The sequence below is a fragment of the Euleptes europaea genome, chromosome 12, assembly GCF_029931775.1.
Source record: "Euleptes europaea isolate rEulEur1 chromosome 12, rEulEur1.hap1, whole genome shotgun sequence".
Taxonomy (NCBI): Eukaryota; Metazoa; Chordata; class Lepidosauria; order Squamata; family Sphaerodactylidae; genus Euleptes; species Euleptes europaea.
In genome coordinates this window covers 64,785,655-64,806,916 of record NC_079323.1, presented here as the reverse complement: position 1 = coordinate 64,806,916, position 21,262 = coordinate 64,785,655, and the positions used below count along the sequence as shown (strand labels likewise).

At 38.6% G+C, this 21,262-nt stretch overlaps 1 protein-coding gene across 4 annotated transcripts in view; it reads right to left on the bottom strand.

Moving 5' to 3' along the window:
• Positions 1-2,102: 2,102 nt before the first annotated feature.
• PKNOX1 (PBX/knotted 1 homeobox 1) overlaps positions 2,103-21,262 on the bottom strand; it is a 34,315-nt gene continuing 15,155 nt past the window's right edge. Inside the window, exons 3-12 of one of the 4 annotated variants that reach the window (XM_056858335.1) lie at positions 17,656-17,786; positions 16,180-16,351; positions 14,635-14,805; positions 14,248-14,325; positions 12,239-12,338; positions 11,501-11,598; positions 10,445-10,573; positions 8,014-8,090; positions 6,594-6,763; positions 2,103-2,558 (exon numbers count right to left, since the gene is read on the bottom strand). In XM_056858335.1, coding sequence (XP_056714313.1) covers positions 2,347-2,558; positions 6,594-6,763; positions 8,014-8,090; positions 10,445-10,573; positions 11,501-11,598; positions 12,239-12,338; positions 14,248-14,325; positions 14,635-14,805; positions 16,180-16,351; positions 17,656-17,786 — 1,338 coding nt within the window. In that variant the 3' untranslated portion in view covers positions 2,103-2,346. The remainder of the gene's footprint in view (positions 2,559-6,593; positions 6,764-8,013; positions 8,091-10,444; positions 10,574-11,500; positions 11,599-12,238; positions 12,339-14,247; positions 14,326-14,634; positions 14,806-16,179; positions 16,352-17,655; positions 17,787-21,262) is intronic. The other 3 variants (XM_056858336.1, XM_056858337.1, XM_056858338.1) reach the window with 3 other exon arrangements.

The following is a 21,262-nucleotide window of genomic DNA, read 5'->3' as shown; positions in this document are numbered from 1 at the left end:
ACTAAAGTATTTTTACCCCTTTCGGATGGCCCATATCCTGCAACTCCCTAGGAGACATTAGTGCTAGTGTGGAGAATTTGTGATTTCCCAGTCAATCCACACGGCAAGGTGATTATGAATATTATGGGAGCTATAGGGAGCCCCTAGCAAGTGGAAGCATTTTGGCAAAAATTATGCTCTCACAGTAACATTTGGTTTCAGTCTGATGTAGGCAAAAAGAAAAATCTGATTGGTTCCTTCCAATCTCTTCATGACGACTTCAGAGGTAGCACCCTTCATTAAATCTCTCTGAAAAAAACAGGGTGAACAAAAGAGATCCTTGAATGCTTTGTGGAATTAAGACTTAAATCAAAGCGCATCTATAACATCCATCTGGAGATAGTTCTTTTGACGAAACAAAGATCTATTCCTAGCTTTCCTCCAATGGCTAGTTCTGATATGCCTCCAAGCTATTTTACTTTATGGGGGGGGGGGAGCTTTTGGTAGGGACAACATCACGTCCCACAGGATGCTTTCAGCAAACTCAAAAGGTAAGAAGACCGAAGAAAGGTAACTGTAGCTATGCTTAAGGTTAGCTTATCATCACTATTTTTGAGTGAACTGATACAAAGTCAGTATGCGGCATCAGGATGATCTGAGTACTGTTGTGTTAAGAGAAATCTGTTTTTATATCATCCAATACATTTCCTAAAATAGATATTAAAAGGATTTGAGAAAGAATTATCATTAGCATCAGAAAAACCCATCCCAGCTAAGAGTCTAGTGAGTCCATACAGTTGTCGGACAAGAAGTGTGTACTGCTGAGAATTTTCTCTTGATTCCAGTGAACATTACAGGTTTTGACTCATCAGAGTACTTATTCTTCAAATCTCTTGATACAAGTTCCAAATGAGACTAAAGTGTAACTGAAAGTTAGCTTACACAGAACACAAAGCAATGTTTTACAATATCCAACATCCCATTAAAGGAGCAGCCCCTTCTTATGCCAGTATCAAACCGGCTGTATTACTGTGGGATAGCAGAGATCCATGGGATACAGCACAGGCATGTTTATTCAATCCAGACAGTTTTCATAACCTTCCAAATAGGAGTACTAAACAAAAAATTTTCTCATGCTCAATACAGTCGTCTTCCCAATTCTTAGAGAATTTATAAAAATATTTTTAATCCAATAATCCTGGTAAGGTAAAAATAAGTGTTTTATAGCGAATGATGGACAGCATCACTGGCTACGAGTAGGGCTATCAGGCTACAACCTGGAGATTCTCCCTGTACCTTTAAATTCACCACTCAATCGGTAAGAGACAGCACCGACACATGTTGTCCTGCTTTACCCCAGTCCTTTGGTCTGACCCCTTCTCCCTGCAAGTGCAGCCAGCAGGGTTCCAGGCAGGCCCCCAGCTCAGGCGGCGGGAGGCAGGCAAAAGGACCAGAGGTGGAAAACATGTGGAAGAAGCTGTGCCTCATCCTGCAGTTCAGTAGCAACTTTACATGGGAGCAGGAACCTTGAGGATTCCACCTAAGAACTCTATGAGAGAACTTAAATTTATTTCAAATGCCATACATTCATTACTGGAACCACACATCTCCGCTTCCTTTTGCATGTTCGGTTGCCCACTTCCAACTGGCAGTTTAGTTTTGTTTGTTTGTTTTTAAGGTGCAGAAGCATCTTTCAAATCTACATGACTAACTTCATAAACAAAGCCCATACACTAGTTTGACATGCTTTACATTTACATTGTTAAACCACCAAAAGTTGTCTTTAAATGACAGCACTAATTGAAACTGCATAGTTAATGCAGGAGATTGGAAGTACTTTCATTTCTCCTATGAAGGCAATTTCATACATCACAAAATCGCAGCAGACTCCAAGATGTCAAGACAATAACAAAACTTGGGTCCGATGGTGACCGTATGGCCGGTACGTTTTTAAGTTCATGCTGATTTAAATTTTTAAAAAACTCAGCCATCAAAGCAATCTTCTCCTTGCTGTATGATTGCTGCAACCTCCCCCACTCAGTTGGGTTGATCTGGGATCAATTTTGTGACTGAGAAAGTTACCCTATGAAAATAATTGGGTGATATTGTGATCTTTTTTTAAAAAATTACTAGATTTACATTTTCAAAATTAAAACCAAAAGAACAACACATTTGAAAGAAGTTGCTGCACCTGCAAAGACACTCTTTAAGCTTACTATATGAAATACAAAAAAGTGCACTCTTCTATATCTACATATAAAACATATTAGAAATAAAACTTGTGTAAAATGTTTGCTGTGCAAACTATAAAAAGTCAGTGAGTCCATTGTTTTTCCTAAGCATATAAGTCACAGCTTTTCTTGCTTCCTACTGCAGAGAATCACTGTTATCCAAGACAAGACCACTGATGTTTGTGGTTGAGAGCTCTGCACCGTCATCTTCAGCGCTGTCCACAGATTCGTCCTCGCTCTGCCCTGCCATCATGACTTGTTGAACAGCCAAAGTGGTACCATCTGATGAAAGAGACTGGAGACTGTCTACATTCATGTTGACTGGTGCTGTAATTGTCACAACAGCTCCTAAAAAGGCAAAACAAATAAACAAAAAACAGGTCTGACTGAAGCAACAGTTCACAGTTTGAAAAATGTACTGCTCCTTTTCCCCCTTCAAAACTTTTGCTTCCTAACAAGTATCTAACTCACAATAGAAGACCAGAATCACAGATAAACATATACAAATAAATTACAATAACATTATACAGTTGTAAATGTCTATAGTTAATGATAAATACTCTTGCTTGCCAAAAAATTAAAACAGGGTTTCCAATCTAATGAGAGTTGAATTTTTTTATGCCTGTCCCTTAACCATACAAGTTCAGTCAATTTATATAATTTTATGATTTAAGGGACTTTACCAATCCATTGCGTCAAAGTCAGACTTTTCATGATCTTCCCCCCTTTTAGCTATGATCATTCTGGCAGCTATACATAATTTAGGCACCATACGTCTATGTCTATTGAGAACAAAGTCTGCTACCAAAAGCAAAAGTAACAGTTTCATCTCCTTCACAATCCCCTTTGATTTTCACCATTCTGAATAATTTGGTATCATCTGCAAACTTGGCCACTATGTTACTCATCCCCAATTCCAAATCATTTATAGACAAATTAAATAGCAACAGTCGCAATACCAATCCTTGTGGGACCCCACTATTCTACACACTTGATCTTAGCCAAAAGGCCGAGAAGCGATTGACCCCACTATTCACTTCTCTCTGTTGCAAGAACTGTCTGTTTATTCCTACTCCCTGCTTCTTGCCATTTACCAATTTTTAATCCATAAAGGGACCTGTCCATTTATCCCATGGCTGCTATGTTTACTCAAGAGTCTTTGGTGTGATACTGTGTCAAAGGCCATTTTGAGTTTAAGTATATAATGTCTACCAGATAACTCTGTTCCTCAACTTGTTAACCTGCTCAAAGAACTCCAAAAGGTTAGTGAGGTAGGACTTACTTTTGCAGAAGCCATGCTAATTTTGCCTCAGCAGGCTTTATACGTGTTTAATAATGCTATCTTTAATAACACTTTCTACTAATCTTCTTGGAACAGATGGTAGCCTAATTGGCCTATAATTCCCTGGATCCCCTTTGGACCCCTTTTTAAAAACAACATTTCTTACTTTCCACTCATCTGGCACAGAAGACATTTTTAGTGATCAATTTTATTTATTTACTTTATACACCTTTCTTACTGGGACTCAAGGAGGTTTACAGGATATAAAATAGTGCTATCAGTACAAATTACATATATTGGTTAGTAGATCAACAATTTCACATTTGAATTCCTTAAGAACCTTGGGTGTATGCCATCTGGATATGGAGATTACCGGTAATTTGTTTTCAGTTTGCCTAGCAATCGTAGAATGTAATCTCTTATCACCTCAATTTGACTCAATTCTTTGGATACCCTTCTCCAAAACAGTGGCATAGGAGCATGCCCATTTGCCACAGTGAAAATATATGCAACGAATTAATTCAGTTTCTGTGTCATTTCACTATCTTCCTTGAGCAATTCTTTAATTCATTTGTCATCCAAAAGCCTAATTGCCTCCCTAGCTGGTTTTCTCCTTGAGATATATTTGAAGAAATGCTTATTATTTGACTTATTGTTTGACTTCACTTTTTTAGCAATCTGCTTCTCAAATTCTCTTTTTGCTCACCTTACTGTCGAAATTCCTGAACCCGTGCTCCTCTACTCTTCATTAATGGAAACCTTCCACTTTTTAAAGGAAGCCTTTTTTCCTTTTACGGCTTTCTTGGCTTGGGTCATTAACCATGCAGTAATCTTTTTTAGACTTGATTGTACCTGTCCTAATTTGAGGTGTATATTCTATCTGGGCTTTTATAGGTGTAGTTTCAAATAGTCTCCAGGCATCCTGTAAGGATTTAATTCTCTCTTGTAGCTTCCTTTTGACTAGGGCCCTCATTTTCGCGAAGTTCTTTCTTTTGAAATCAAAATTAATTGTTTTGGACTTTGGAAGCAACTTTCCGTTGACATGAATGCTGAACTTAACAATATTGTAGCCTCTGTTCCTAAGTGGTGAAACAACATCTACACGTCACACCAGGTCTCAATCCCAGCTCTGAACAAAGTCCTGAGATGCCACACCGAGTTTGCTCCATGACCAACTGCTCCAGTGCACAGTCATTCATAATGTCTAGAAAGCTTGTTTCTATGACATGACTGAAGCACTCGTTTTCCCGGTCAATGAGTTTCTTCCCCTAATGTTTTGCAGCTTGACTCTTATCCCTCTTTAGATACAGAGCAATGCTGTTTCAACATGTCTGTGATGGACAGGCAAAGGTCCTGCCCCTTTCTATCAACCATTAATCCTCTCTATGCCTGTTTGGTGTGTGTGCAGAGGAACTAACAGCCAATCAGGACCCTTGGAATGCTAGAGGAGCCAGATGGAAGGGGGGAGCAGAGAAAAAAATCCACAAAACTGTCCATTTGAGTCAGGGACTGAGGCTCCTGAAAGTGAAATTGGAGGGATCCTTTCTCAGGAGACTGCTGTCTCAGAGCCTGGCTTTCACAGAAAGCAGGCTAATATAGTGAATGCTTTAAAAATAGGGTTAATGGCTCCATAGGGTTAGGCTAGGGGGATCCTTTCTCAGGACACTAAATAGGTCTCAGAGTCTGGCTTTTAGGGAAAGCAGACTAACTGAGTGAATTCTTTAGGGGAAGACTGTACCTGTCTCAGAACCTACCTTCTGGGGAAAACAGTGTAAAGATCTGGATTTTCTAGGATGAGCTCACACTTATTCTGTGGGATTCCTGAAGTTGTGGAAAAGCCAAAGATTCCCGTCAACAGCTTTAACTGCTCTCTGCACCCAGTAACTGTCAACTGAAACATTATAACTGAATAACCTCACAAATGTTGTGTGCTCACTTGTAAATCATTTCAAGCCTGTTTTCTGAACATCCTTATTCCCCTATCCCAGGATGTGAATTAAAATTCCTGGGTTAATGCCTTGTGACATCCTAGGGAGGGCAAGGCATTCCTATAATATAACCCATGCAGTAGTAGAGGGAAGGAGAACTCTAGGGCCATCATAACTGTACCAGGAAACAACCCTATTCAGCTCTGGTAAATTCTCTCACGTGTACTTAAATAAGTGCATTCAAAAGCCACTTGGGTTCAATCTATCAGCTGGAAGTTGAGATAGATACCATGCTGGTCATACATCACATCACACTACCTCTATTCACATGTAATTTAAAATCCCAGCCTTCACAATGTCCCTCCCTATTCTGTCTATAGACATGGTATCCAGGGAGAACACTGATTTTTCCCCATTCCACCAGGTTTCGGAAATGCCCAGTATATCTAAATTGTCATTTGGCACCAAGCAATTCAGCTCCCCCATCATGGCCTGAAGACTTCTAGCATTAGCACCTAGGCTATGTACCTCGTTTCCCACTCTAAGGATCTCTATCCCCCTTGGCCCTCAGGTTTTCCTCGCACGGCCCTCATTTACTGTCCCTACTGTCATTCTCAAGTTGGAAAGAATCATTCCAAACAGGAGGCTCCTCAATTCTTGCCAGCTTTCCCCAGGAGGTAGTTTAAAAGCTGCTCTGGAAACTGTTGTATGTGTAAATTCAGGTGCCAGCCAAAGGCAGCCTGAAGTTGCTATCTTTAAAGTTGCAAATCTATGCATCTTACTTTGGAGCAAGTTCTGTTCAGCCTGTAGGTTTTACTTGCAAGAAAATATGCATAAGTTAAGGTTGCAAGCATGTATCAGACCCAGGCACATTTAATTGAACCACTGCACACGTATGCTTGTATACATGATTGGAAGTATAATGCAGACAGGAGGGAAATACCCTGGCTTGGCATGTGTGCATCCTCCTTTACTTTTGGATGAAAAAATAAGGGCAATATAAAAGAAATGGTTGCTATGTTATGCCACTTGTTTTAATGTAGTTTGTACCAAGACACTGCATTCCATGTGTCCATTCAAGCTACATGCAAAATAATTTAACTGGTTTAAGAAGTTCCCTCAATCAGCAAAGACTAAATAAAGACCTTTTTATTTACTTAAAAATCTGCTCACCATCTGACATTGTAAGTTCATTTGAATGCTGAGCTACTCCTGATGCAATGGAGTCTGGCCAGAACCTTTGAACGGGTCGGTTTTGAGCTGTTTTCTTCTTTGTTTTTGGAGTTTCCGAACAACTGGAATCCAACATTGGCTGGAGAATTCGTCTTCTAGCATTGATAAACCTAAATATGGTCAACATGAAAACACCAGACAAAATTAGACCATCTCAACACTAACCAAATCAAAAATAGTTACCTCATTTTAGTATTTTTCATTAACATTTTGAATCATGAGAAGGGACTAGAAGTTTTTTTAGAAGAGGTTCTTGGCGTAATGAAAGTAACTTTTTAAAAATGACAATTGAGTTTCTGTTACTTCTTCATTGGTTTTCTTCTCTGGGTCCTTTCCCCTACTTTTGTGGCCATACAGCTGTACATGTGCAGTACAACCCCCCATCCCCCCACGTGCCAAAGCAAGCTGCATATCACTACTTGATGCATTTAGGTCATTTCCTGTGGCCCCAATTATTTCAGTCTTCCATTTCCCCCCACCAAAAAATAGGAGTTCTGTGGCTCCTTAAAGACTAAGAAGTTTTGATTCCAGCATCAACTTTCACTGCTAATAGCTGACTTTGTCAATATGCATACAAACACAAAGTCATAAAGGGGAAAAAATTGTGAACAACAGGGTGAAAGGGGCATGATGTCAGGAAGTACAGGGTGAAACATAATTATACAAAATTACAATATAATCAAGAAAAATACAAATAATTCTCAATAGCAGTAATCGGTGATAATATAAATTAATTTTACTAAGCTGGTTAACACTTGTAGCAAAGTTGAATAAAATTGTCAGTATGTCAACACAATCCTGTTAACTGAAAGCCAATGCAATGTAGTGGTTGGTATGTCAGACTGTGACTGAGGATGTGGATTCAAATGCTTTCTGTGACATGACGTCCATTGGCCTGGAGGGCGTGTTTTTAATGGGGAGAAGGGTTACCGAGGTTTTATTGTATTTTGTATATTTTAAATTTTAAATTGTAAGTTACCTTGTAATTTCACAGTGTTCAGGAAAGTTATGGTATAAATATTTCAATAAATAAATAAATAAAAAGTGGAGAACAAATGGGATAAAAATCTAAGAAAACAAGCAAACAAAAACATAAATAGAATTACACTTAGTATTACCCATTCTGCTCTGACATGGCCATTGTCTGTTTATACCCAACTCATATAAGACCAAATACATTACAGCAGCAAGCCTTGCAATGGCAAAAGAGTGCAATGGACACAATACCAACCACACCCACTTTTTCACTTGCACAAAAGACCATAGCAGAAGTCAGTAAACTAGTCTCCTGACCTTATTTCTATACGTCTTTTATATAGGTGAAACACTGCATCATATCCAAACATGCATTTTATCTTACCAGTTGTTAACCTGGAGTAATGTCAGATTTGTTTGTGCTGCTATCTGCTTTTTCTCATCTTCTGTTGGATATGGATGCTATAGACAAAAGGGAAAGGATATTTGGGAGGGAAAAAACTCTTATGGCCTTCAGGGTTTTTATTATATCTATAAACATACATTCAAAAAGCAACAATTTAGCATAAAGTTAATTTATCATCTTCTGACCAGCAAACTGATTGTTCCCATAATACATGTCACAGTATACCGGTAATTACTTTTAAAGTGTGTCTTGCTACTTCCCTTGTCTATACTCAATATGTTAGTTTTAGACTAACTACAAATTCTAATTTATTAATAAAATAATGCATCAAAAGTACTGTCAGATTTCCATTTCTATGCAATTATTTTTTTGCTGCTATTAACATATTAAAAACCAACATTTCATTACTCCTCACACCAATCTCATATGAATTCTGAAGCACTATAACTAAAAGATCCATAGGAGCTTGAATGCTAGAAATCTGAAAAGTAACATATCTCAGTATAAACAGCAACAGCTTGTTTCCCTCAAAGTTCCCAGGCATCTGCAATATTTTAAATGATTCCTCTAACTTTAATTTCCTAGTGCTTATTTAAGTATGTCAGTAAATTAATTCTCTTTCTTTGAATTATACTTTATTATTATAGATTTATCCTCTTCTGTTCATGATACATAGATTCACATAGTTCAGAACATATTTTTTTCTAATTTAAGTTTGATTCTGAATTGTCCTTCTATCTATCAATGGATCCTCTTCCACAGGTAAAAGAGCATCCTGCAGAGGAGGAAGGCTCCTTAGGCTTGAATAACAAGCTACCACTAGCTGAGCAAGTGTTCTCTCAAGAGAGTCCATCCTTCGAATGGCAATGCTGAAGAATGTCCTCTTGAAAGCATCCATTTTTCTTCAAACTAAGAAGAACAAACATCTAAAAACCAGCTGACCCATAAAGAAGTCATCAACCTCATAATGAAGTCGACTGCTAAAAGGTGTTTAGTTTAATGATAAGATCATAACCTTATAACAGAAATGTCACCATTATTAACCATGTCCAATTGAAAAAAAAATTCTCACAGCTGCCAGAAGCCCTGCTAGGCAGCATGGTTCATGTGTTAAAACTGGATTAATTACATACTGTTTTACACATGAGAAAGGATGGGTCATATGATAGAGATAAAAAACCTTGATAATATTTTTAATCCCACAGTTAACACACTTCAGAGGTCATATGAAATTTTTGCCTACAATTTTTGTTACAGGAACATTTACTGACATGAAGAGCTGTTAATATAGATTTTTTCCCTTTCATTGATCTTACATTGTATGTCTGATAGCTAAGAATGAACTATGCCTATTAAAGGTTATTGAATTGAATTGAAGCTAAGAATGGCTTCCCTATGCAAACAAAAAAAACCCCACAAGGTAGGGGCTAAATAGGGCTAATTCAAGATTTCTGAAAACCCAGGGGAACACGTTTGAAGAAGAATCTAACTTTTAAAAATGTATTAACAACTTGTTATATATAATGCTTAATCCATTTAAACTGAAAAGTCTGGTATTCAGTCATTCCTCTGTCCAGACAGGACATTTAGGGTTAGATCAAATGAACTGCAAGTAAAGCTCTACTGGCAGAATGAATCCTTCCTAGTTATTCCCACCTTCCCCCAACTTCTATGCTAGAATAAACTGCTCTAGAGGGTCGGAGGAGTCTTGAAAACCAGGGGCTGCAGCACAGAGAGCTGTGGTTTATCCATCTAGGTTGATGATTCCTCCTTACAGAAGCAGAGGTGCCTTCAGAAGAGTTGGGTAAAACTCAATAAGCAATCTACTGATTAAATTCTATATTCACAAACGTTGTTTTTTTTGTATTCATGTTTAAGCTACACAACAATATTTATATGATTCTTCAGGGCCTGTGGGTTCATTCCTAACAAGAAAATGTGACCACATATAATTTGGTTACAAGATTACAATGCACACGATGCCTGGATGTTAGGTTTTTTAAATCACATATAGTTCCCACCTGTACACAGATCACACTCACTACATCATGGGGAATACCTTTCACTCCCCTATGAATAGACTGATGGTAATTTAAATATAGTCTTCAAAAGGCTACTGATTAAGAGAACGCATGATAAATAACTCTAGGCAAAATGAAATAGAACAAAAATACTTCTAACATTTAAGAAGATCACAAGATCATGACATTTACAAAATGTGGGCTTGATTGAAGCCTGATAGAATTAATTTAATTAATTCTGAGTATGTCTGTAGAAGCTATTATAATATTTTAAAGGCTGAATATATGGCCTAAGCTTTTTCTTTCCTTATGTACCAATAATAATACACCAGAAGAAATTCTCAGAACAGTAGTGAACATGATCACCAGTCCCTGCAACCAAGCCTTACCCCTATGTGCTGGAAAAGCCACGACCTCATCACATTTGTAGCATGCTTTGGAAGAACCCCTCTTTTATTTTTTGATGACCCATCATCTTGATGCAAGATGCTTAAATCCTGGTTTAATTGTAACTGGAGCTGCACGAGATTGACAAATAGTGTATAAACCATTAACACAGTAGTATTATGCAATCGTTTAGATTTTTCCATAAAGTTTTTTGTAAAATTTGAAACTTAACAGTTGCAAGAGTTAGCACAAGCTTAGAAGTAGTAATGTCATTAAGAGGAGAAGAAAGCACAGAATTCCTAGGATTGCACCATTATAGACTGCTGGTAGGGAATTGTATGTTTGAACGTTCATGCACGTCAAACATTTCTATCCATGGAAAACTAGCATGATTTCTATCTTTGTTCCTTCCTAATGTGCCAGTTTTTTATATGCAGGGAATATTTTCTACAGGGAAGCATCCAACCTTCCAATCCCATAGAACAAGCGGCATCTGTATATATTAACAGAGGATGTTATTCCCTCTTCCACAACACTGGAGCAGCCTTCAGGATGGCATCCTCTGTTGGTGAAGGATCAAGATTGGTGGATTCCCCCTCCCCCAATACACACACACACTGCAACATTGCTCAAACATGATGTTTTCCCCCACAGGAATGGCTGGTAGTCCTTCACCTATGTGTAAGATAGCATGAATGCATTCAGGGCATTTCTGGTGTTCAGGCAAGGCTTGACTCTGCACTTTGTGGTTCAAGAGCCTGTTATGAGAAGCAGATTGTGGCCTTTTTCAGCTGTTCCCCAGATTGCAGCTCATTTGCTTTGATCCACAGAACCTGGTGGAAACCAGAGAACCATACTAGTCCATTCACTTAGGCTTGCCTTGGGTTCTGTTTCTCGGTCACATTAGCATGACAAGATGTTGGGGAAAAACATACACACACCAACATGGCCAAAATATAATCAGAAGGGTGTGTGTATGAAGGCAGAGCCTGTATGTTGCAGTGGTATAGTACCCTGAGGGGTGTGGAACATTGCTATGCACTCTGGATAGAACAGACCTGTGAATTCTGGATCCTGATGGTTCCAGGTGACAAGGCTTGCGTCACTACTTGACCTTGAGGTGTGACCACAGTCACTGGCTGATATACTGTACCACCTTCAAAACATATTCAAGCAATTATATTGTTGTAGACAATAACCTGGTAAACAAGAACCTGATAACAGGCACTTTTATGCATTAAACATTGTGAAAAGATTGTGATAAGCTAATTCACTTTTCAGGTAAAACGTGCTATAACAATGCAAAGTGACACAAGTAGCCTGAGCAAACTTATGACTTCCTCTTAAACAGATTAATGTATGTATAGCCTTCTTAATGTTATTCACATCACCTCACATCAAACTACATGATGACAATATTATTTTAAGAAAATGGCTACCTTTGCTTTAAAAAACAAAAACAAAAAAACAAGCGGCCCATATCAGAGACTGCAAATGCAAATAGCTTTCCACTAATGGCTCATTTCTCCTACCAGTATTCCAGCTCCATGGATCAGTACCACTATAGTTAGTTTTCAGCAAGAGATGGAATATTTTATTTTTCCAGAAAAATACTAAATACTCAGCATCAACTGACATGTATAGCTATTATCCTAAACATACCATGATACCTAGTTGCACAGCATTATGAATCTAAAATTATCTTCCCAATGCCAATCTTGGGTCATTTTATAACAGACTTGAAAACTATCTGTAATGAAGTTCAACATTTTGAGTTTTTGTTTAGTGCATCTTACCTGCAACAGTTGCCATAGTTACATTTCCCTGCTGCAATGCTGATGCGGGCACCATAATCCCTTGGGGACTGAGCGTACCTGTGATGGCACTTTGAATTGGCTGGAAACAACAACAAAAAGTATATGGTGTTAAAGAACAAGTCCTGGCATTGTAGTTGGCAACAATTTCAAATAAGAAGCATGAAAGAAAGTAAGCCCCATGACCAAGATGATGATGTTTAAAAACCAATGTGATTGAAAAGTCATAAAACTCACGTAAGAAGGAAGGTCAATGGCAGGAATACTTTATTAAATAATAAAATAAGTAACCTAAGAAATATGCTCTCTCTCTCGAGTTACTTAAATGTCAGCTTTCTTCCCAAAAATTGAACCATTCTATGACAAAGTAGAACAGACATGTGCATTATGGTTCATAATTATTAAAGCAACAGAGCTTGTGCCATTTAACACTGACCTGTTATAATCAATTCATTTGTATTTGCAGATTGACTTGAGTCAATGTGTGTGTGTGTGTATAAAGTGCCATCAAGTCACAGCTGACTTATGGCAACCCCTTATGAGGTTTCAAGGCAAGAGACTAAACAGAGGTGGTTTGCCATTGCCTTCCTCTGCATAGCAATCCCAGTATTCCCTGATGGCCTCCCATCCAAATACTAACTAGGGTGATCCTGCTTAGCTTCCGAGATCTGACGAGATCGGACTATATCATGCTGCCTTCCATCCCTGACTTCAGTCAATAGGACAACAGGATTAGACATTGTTATTCTACAGTAATTTATTTGTGTCTTCAGTTTTTTTTAAAAATGGAATACATAAGGAAATAACAAGGAAACCACATACATCTTTAGAAAACCCATAGAACCAATATTCTGTGCGAAATTCTAACCTTTCTAAACGTAATGTATAAATCTTCATCACTTTAAATATTGTTAAAGATTTCATCCTTTTCAATTGAAAAGGCATACTTTCAAACAACTAATATTTTTCACCTTTTGAAAATGTTGTATTTAAAATATTTTATGATTGTTTCCCAGCAATCAAATATCTGGATGACAGGCCTGTAGTTTTGGATTAGTAAACTGACAAGGGGATGGCATCACAACAGGAACTTGGAAGAAATAATTCTAAAAATATACCAGTATCTTAACAATCTTCATGGTAATCTTAATTCCCACTACTGAATTAATAAGCATAAATTGCCTCACTTGCTTCTAAGGGTCATAGTCAGAAGAAATTAAATTAATGTAACCAGATTTGAAAGATTGTGCATTTGAAATTAGAGTAATACTAATGGTGTAATCTCTTATGTCCAAGGAGAAAATCAAATTATTTAAAATGTATGACTTGTACTTTCAGCCAAAAAACAACAACAACACTTAGTTTTTTTGCCACTTAATATTACAGTCACTTAACAGCATGTTTCATAAATAGAGTATATCCATACCGATTTTTTTTACATTCTACTTCCAGAGTATTAAATGAAGAGAGAATGCCAGTAAGGATGACATTTTCAAGAATTATAGAGGTTATACGTGGAGACATCCCCCATTAAAATACCTCAAATAGTAGGACCTGAGACTTTGCAGAGCTATTCCCAACTGGAATAGACAACACTGGGATATTTTTCCCAATGGTCTAACATAGTATAAGGCAGCTTATATGTGCTATATATGTGTTCCTGCATGCCCTGTTCCCCAACACGGAGGCCAGGCCAAGACAACTGACTCCTGAAGTACTTGGCTTACAGCAGTCCATATAGCTCTTCTAAACAGGGACACCTTTGTACATGTCATATAGGCTAGTGAAAGTGTGGAATTTTATTTATAGAATTCTTTTGTGCCTGTGGCGGAGGGCAACCATAGAATGCTGTTTCTGTATATAGATCGCCCCTCACTTGAATGGGGCCATTATCTATAATGAGATGAACAAAGCCAACCCCCAAATTAGGCTAAGGATAACCTGCCAAAGAGGTGTAATGAGAACTGTGTCAATTTTGCTCTACTGCTCACATTTTCTGGTGACTCTTTCCAGGAAGACAGCTGCTCCAGCAAATCCAAGCTATCTTTATCATGTTTAAAGTTGCTGGACTGCAGACAAAGAGTTGACAGATTATAGTCATTCTTTCAGTATTACATTTCCATGTATTTGCCCATGAAGAAACCACACAAGGGAGACCCAGCAATCTTAATACAACCACAAAACCTTAACATTTCTGCTAGATTGCCAGTCACAGAAAATCTATTTGTAAATCATACAGCATACAAGCAAATCTAACTGAATAATTAATACAGCATTTTATATTTGGTTTAATATTTTAAAATCTACTGTTACCTATTCCTTGAAATGGGGCAAGTTATAAAAGAAAGATAATGTACTTCAGTTAACTTGAAAGGTACCTGGGGTTGTACAGGTGAATAAGGATTCCCAGATTCTCCACTCAGAAGAGTCTCACTATTCATTTTAGTTTTCAAACAGGCAATGTAGCGACTACAGAAATCCTTACAGAGCTCATTAACCTTTTCTAGCTCAAGCAGATGAATTCGGAGAACCTGAATTGCCTTTACCATCTAGAAAAGTGAAAGCAGAAAGAACTATGAAACAAACAAATACATATGGCATTTATAACATTGTAATGACTAGATATTATAATAAACGGTTGAGCTATTATTACTAATATTTTCAATGAGGATGCATATATACATTTTTATTTCCTACACTGATTCACCTTTAACATGGGAAAATGGGTACACTGGGTGAGTCAATGTGTGATGAACAAAGTTGTTTACTTCATGTACAAAAATTGGGAAGATGGAACGGGCCCTTCCCCTAGCAGCTCCCTAGGTCTCCAAGAAATCCTCTCTGAGGGGTCAGTAGATCCTTATAAACAAAATGCATCACAGTATTGGGGACTGCCATAAAGAGAGAGAATTAAGTGGAACTGCATTGCTTTTTGGTTTCTGCTGGATTTTCCACTGGATCCAACATAGTTTTTTTCCAACGAGCAGATCTGGTGATTATGCGTATGGTGAAGGAATCTGAAACAGATAGTTTCGTTAAAAGAAGTCAGTTGAGTTAAAAAGCTATTATGGACTAGAGTAGCTTCTGTCAATACCAAAGTACTAACAATTGATACAGATGGCAACAATTTTGTTTGAAGTGCTGCCCTTAAGGAGAATAATCAGTCTCTCTCATTCATTTTAAAGGGGTTTGAATAGATTCTATCATAAGCCTCAATAAAAGGAAAGACAACTTTAATGGAGGATTCTGCCAGAAGCACCTGCAACATCCTGCTAACTCTTAGAAACCTATAAGAGCCACTCGGACGTTTTAAAATTAAAAGCTGAAGGTGATAAACTGCCTGGGTATTGAGTGGTACACCTAGGAACTAAAAGATGTTATTTTATTTTAATCAAACAACCCTACCTGAGAGAACATTCCTATTTCAAGCCGAGATCAACCAAAGAAAAAGCTAGAAATAATGTCTTTTACACTGGGGTCAATATAAGCAGCTAGAAAACAAGTTAAATCTCAATTAACTCTTTCTAGTTTAATTGGTTCTTGTAGGTTATCCGGGCTGTGTGACCGTGGTCTTGGTATTTTCTTTCCTGACGTTTCGCCAGCAGCTGTGGCAGGCATCTTCAGAGGAGTGTTACTCCTCTGAAGATGCCTGCCACAGCTGCTGGCGAAACGTCAGGAAATAAAATACCAAGACCACGGTCACACAGCCCAGATAACCTACAAGAACCAATGAACTCTGACCGTGAAAGCCTTCGACAATATTTCTTTCTAGTTTAAATTTCACAATTGACCTTATTGAGCTTGCCAATTTCAACTGTACCTTTTTCCCAGGCAGAAAAACATAAATTATCTATGGAAAAACAAGTTCAAAACAAGCAGAAGGATTTACATCACTTGCTTCTCTAAAACATTATTTAACTTACTAAATTATCTGTTTCGGGATCTTCACAAAAAAAGGGTTTTCCTTCCTTCTCCTGCTTCCTGACAAAGTTTTCGATATCTACATCAAAGCTGGCAGAGGTTGTGCCTTCCGATCCCTGTGTAGATTGTTCACATTTTTCAAATAACAGTGCTAATAAAGGAAAGAGTGGATGCCTAGGAATAAAAGCAGAAAACAGGAACAAACTAAGTCTGTGAAAACTTCTGTGTACAACTCAGGAAGCTGAAAAATACAGCACATATGAAAAATTGCAGATACAGTAAATTACATTTGCAATTAATACACTAGGGATTTGGACTGAACATACTTTGTAATATCTGGCTTTCTCCTTACTGTGTGTCAAATTCTGCTAAACTAAACCTAGAGTTATTTTTACAGGCCTAGTTGAGCAATACATATTATTTACTAGTTTCAAAGAAATTAGATCGCTCGTACTATAGAGCCTTTAGGACTTTGTTCCATGACCAAAATAATTACAATCTATAACTTAACAAAATAGTATAAACCAAACCTAAACTAATTTTTTGACCATCTTTGATATCAAACACGTGACTAATCAATTTTACTATAAACAGTAACATATAAATATCTATTGGAAATTCAGTATGAAGCATAAAGCCTTAACCAGAGACATGAGTTTCAGTCCTGAGCAATTAAATATGCTCGTGCCCCACTGAAGCAAATGTGACTGAAAGTGCAATCCTATGCAGAGTTTCTCTAGTTTAATCCCATTGAAATCAAGGTTTAGACTGCAGTAACTCTGCATAGGATTGCACTGTTAATTGTGCACTGAAGCTGAATAAACAGAGAACCAAAAATAAAATGCTGTTACTAGATGTTGGTTGCAGACTTGGTTTGAAACTACTTCAGTGTTTAACCAAGTTTTTGAGGTTGGACCCTAACTTTTAAACTTACGTGACTTTCTGGCGCCTCCAGCCCAGCCCTTGCTATCTGTTCCTTAGCAGAATACACAGACGTTCTTCAACAGACTCTGGAGTGCATGCAGCCTGCCACAGTACTCAAAGACCTGGGGCTGGGGCACTAATCAGCATTATAAATGGTGATTGAACGAAGCCTCTCTGATCATTCATATAACCATGCACAGGGAAACACCAACCGAAGAAGGCAGCAGCTCTTCTCAGATCAGTTCAGGGTGATCTGGCAAGAGGGCAGGAGGCAAGCAGTCAACCCTGAAAATCCAATATGAATCAGTGAAGATCTTCTACATTTTTGGCTGCTAACACTACAATCTTAAGAACACTTTCCTGGGAACAATCCCCTATGAATAGACCTGAGTAGGATTCTGAGTAGAACTGCTTACAATTGCTTCCTAAAGGGAGAGCATACTCTCAAAATTCTGGACTTTTGCATGCAGGCCAATTCAGAGTTTGAGAACCACAATGCCTGCTAAAGAGAAAGATTTTACTTTTTGAATATCTAATCTTATCAGCACTTCTACCTGTAAATGGCCTGTTTGTCTGCATCCATCGGCGTCTGGGACTCTACTGGAGAAGGACTCAATCCCCCTGCATCTGCTTCCAGGCAGTTCGGATCTTGCTCAGTTTTTAACTCAGTTACTACTTGCATCTGCTGGAAGAGAGGAATGCTTTATATTACCAACTGCATAGAATCACTACTAAATGATCTGTTTTCTAAGCATCGAGAAATGCAAAAGTCTAGTTAAGTTGCCAGAAGGTTGGTGTGACTTGGCAATTATTCAAAAAGAACAAGCAGTTAACAAAAAACTCTTTTGATCCTTGTAACATGGGGGGGGGGGCGTAGTGATAGTGGAAAGGTCACTATGTTTGATTTCTATTCTTAAGAATAATGTATCATGGAATACAAATCTTTTTAAAAATTACATTAATAATAAAGTCCTAAATGTTGAGATATGCGTTTAAAAATTTTCATGATCAATTAGGTGAATACTGATATATATCTATCTAAATCTAAAGGTTGTTACCCGCCCTGAGCCTGGCTTGCCAAGAATGAGGGCAGGCTATAAATTTTTAAAAATAAATAAATAAATAAATCTATCTATCCATTTGTAAATATTTACAACATTGGTTCTTGTAGGTTATCCGGGCTGTGTAACCGTGGTCTTGGAATTTTCTTTCCTGACGTTTCGCCAGCAACTGTGGCAGGCATCTTCAGAGTAGTAACACTGAAGGACAGTGTCTCTCAGTGTCAAGGGTGTAGGAAGAGTAATATATAGTCAGAAAGGGGTTGGGTTTGAGCTGAGTATTGTCCTGCAAAAGTATTGTCCTGTAAGTATCAAGATAATGTGCTAATGAGGGTATGGTATGTTAATATGGAACCATTGTATCCTGAAGTGATCTGTTAATGTGTGTAATCCAAAACTAATCTGTATGGCTATTGTTGAATGTTGTCTTTGTCTGGAGGTTTTTCAGGGCAGGAAGCCAAGCCTTATTCATTCTTAAACTCTCCTCTTTTCTGTTAAAGTTGTGCTGATGTTTATGAATTTCAATGGCTTCTCTGTGCAATCTGACAAAATAGTTGGTAGAATTGTCCAGTCTTTCAGTGTCTTGGAATAAGACCCTGTGTCCTGTTTGTGTCAGTCCATGTTCAGCCACTGCTGATTTCTCAGGTTGGCCAAGTCTGCAGTTGGCCAAGATACTGCAGACTTGGCCAACCTGAGAAATCAGCAGTGGCTGAACATGGACTGACACAAACAGGACACAGGGTCTTATTCCAAGACACTGAAAGACTGGACAATTCTACCAACTATTTTGTCAGATTGCACAGAGAAGCCATTGAAATTCATAAACATCAGCACAACTTTAACAGAAAAGAGGAGAGTTTAAGAATGAATAAGGCTTGGCTTCCTGCCCTGAAAAACCTCCAGACAAAGACAACATTCAACAATAGCCATACAGATTAGTTTTGGATTACACACATTAACAGATCACTTCAGGATACAATGGTTCCATATTAACATACCATACCCTCATTAGCACATTATCTTGATACTTACAGGACAATACTTTTGCAGGACAATACTCAGCTCAAACCCAACCCCTTTCTGACTATATATTACTCTTCCTACACCCTTGACACTGAGAGACACTGTCCTTCAGTGTTACTACTCTGAAGATGCCTGCCACAGTTGCTGGCGAAACGTCAGGAAAGAAAATTCCAAGACCACGGTTACACAGCCCGGATAACCTACAAGAACCAATGAACTCTGACCGTGAAAGCCTTCGACAATATTTACAACATTCTCTGTATTCAGATATCTACATATCTACAGCTGTAGTCAGATCTGCAATAAACTGTGGTTTGTTTAAACTAGTTTGTTGCCCAAACCCTGGTCATCTAGCCGCTAGATTCTTTTTTTCTTTCTCCCCCTCTCTCCATTTCTTTCTCCCTTTCTCTCTCTCTCTCTCTCTCTCCCCCTCCCTTTTCCTCTTTCTCTGTTTTCCTTCCTCCCTTGCCAATCGACTGTAGGCTGCGCCCCCCTGGCGCCTTGTTTGCTGGGGCCCACCGCTGGCTGCCCTCCCGCCTGGGAGGGGGGAGCAGGGCCCCCCTGCAGGCCTTCTCTGTGTGGGGTTGCCAACCTCCAGGTGGTGACTGGAGACCTGGCAACCCTAGCCTCTCCCCCCCCCACCGGGAGATCTACACCTGGTATGGCCCCCGAAGGATGTTATAAATGTGCAAATGGCCCTTGGTAGGAAAAAGGTTCCCCACCCGATCTAGCACAATGCAGGAAATTCACAACTACCCCCACACCCCGTGACCCCCTACTCCATGCCAAGAAGATGGCCAAGATGCCCTCCCTTTCATGATCTGCAAGGTCATAGAACCAGCATTGCTGACAGATGGCCATATAGCCTCTGCTTAAAAACCTCCAGGGAAGGAGAGCTTACCACCTCCTGAGGAAGCCTGTTCCACTGAGGAACTGCTCTAAATTCTTCCTAATGTCTAGACGGAAACTCTTTGGATTTAATTTCAACCCATTGGTTCTGCCTAATATTGTGTTGGCAATGGCATCCATTGTTATTAATTTTATGAAACAACAGGTTGGAACAAGCACGTTTCCACAGGCACAAAACTCCTTCCCTCAGAGAATGTCCCCCCCTCCCCCGGCAGTAGCCCAAAATGCTCCACAAAATCTTGTTCCTGGGGGACCCGTCTCCTCCAGCTGAAGGACTTTGAGATGGCCATTTCTGGCTGCCATAGGAGAGAGCCAAAAGTCATACTGTGCTGGTGGAAGTCCTTGCACCATGGAAATGCTGTGCTGGATCCAACACAATGACTCTTTAGAAATAGAAAAATTTCACCCACATCAGACTGTGACACCTTATACTGGCAATATTTATAGTGAAGAAAGTAATTTCATTTTCAGCTTTCATTTTGGGTAGCTTCTGCTTGGAAAAGAAACATTGTCTTTTACGCTTAACATCTTTCATAAACATTTCTCATTATCTTTTTCTCATTGTCTGGTGCTATTCCATCTGTTAAGTTACCAGACTACACATGTGTGTGTGTGTGTGTGTGTGTAAAGTGCCTTCAAGTCGCAGCCGTTTATGGCGACCCCTTTTGGGGTTTTCATGGAAAGACTTAACAGAGGTGGTTTGCCAGTGCCTTCCTCTGCACAGCAACCCTGGTATTCTTTGGTGGTCTCCCATCCAAATACTAACCAGGGCTGACCCTGCTTAGCTTCTGAGATCTGACGAGATCAGGCTAGCCTGGGCCATCCAGACTACACATACATACCCAAAATACAAACTCAAGGATTTATCATCTAGAGCACGCTGCTTGGAAGCAAGTTTTCCTAAAATCAATAGGACTTGCTACCAAAGAAATACATATTGAATCAGGGTGCCAAATTGTTATTTTCACATTCAGGTTTTTGGAACATTTTTTAAAGCATCAGGAATTAACTTCAAATTTACTATGGAATGTGTATTGTAAAAGAAATGTTCTCTTTCTCCCCACCATAGCATTAAAATGCAAGCCAAATATAACTACAAATAATCAGATGCTGTAAGTCTATTATACTATTATAACACTTTCACTTAGAAAACATTAAACCTGATTTCAAA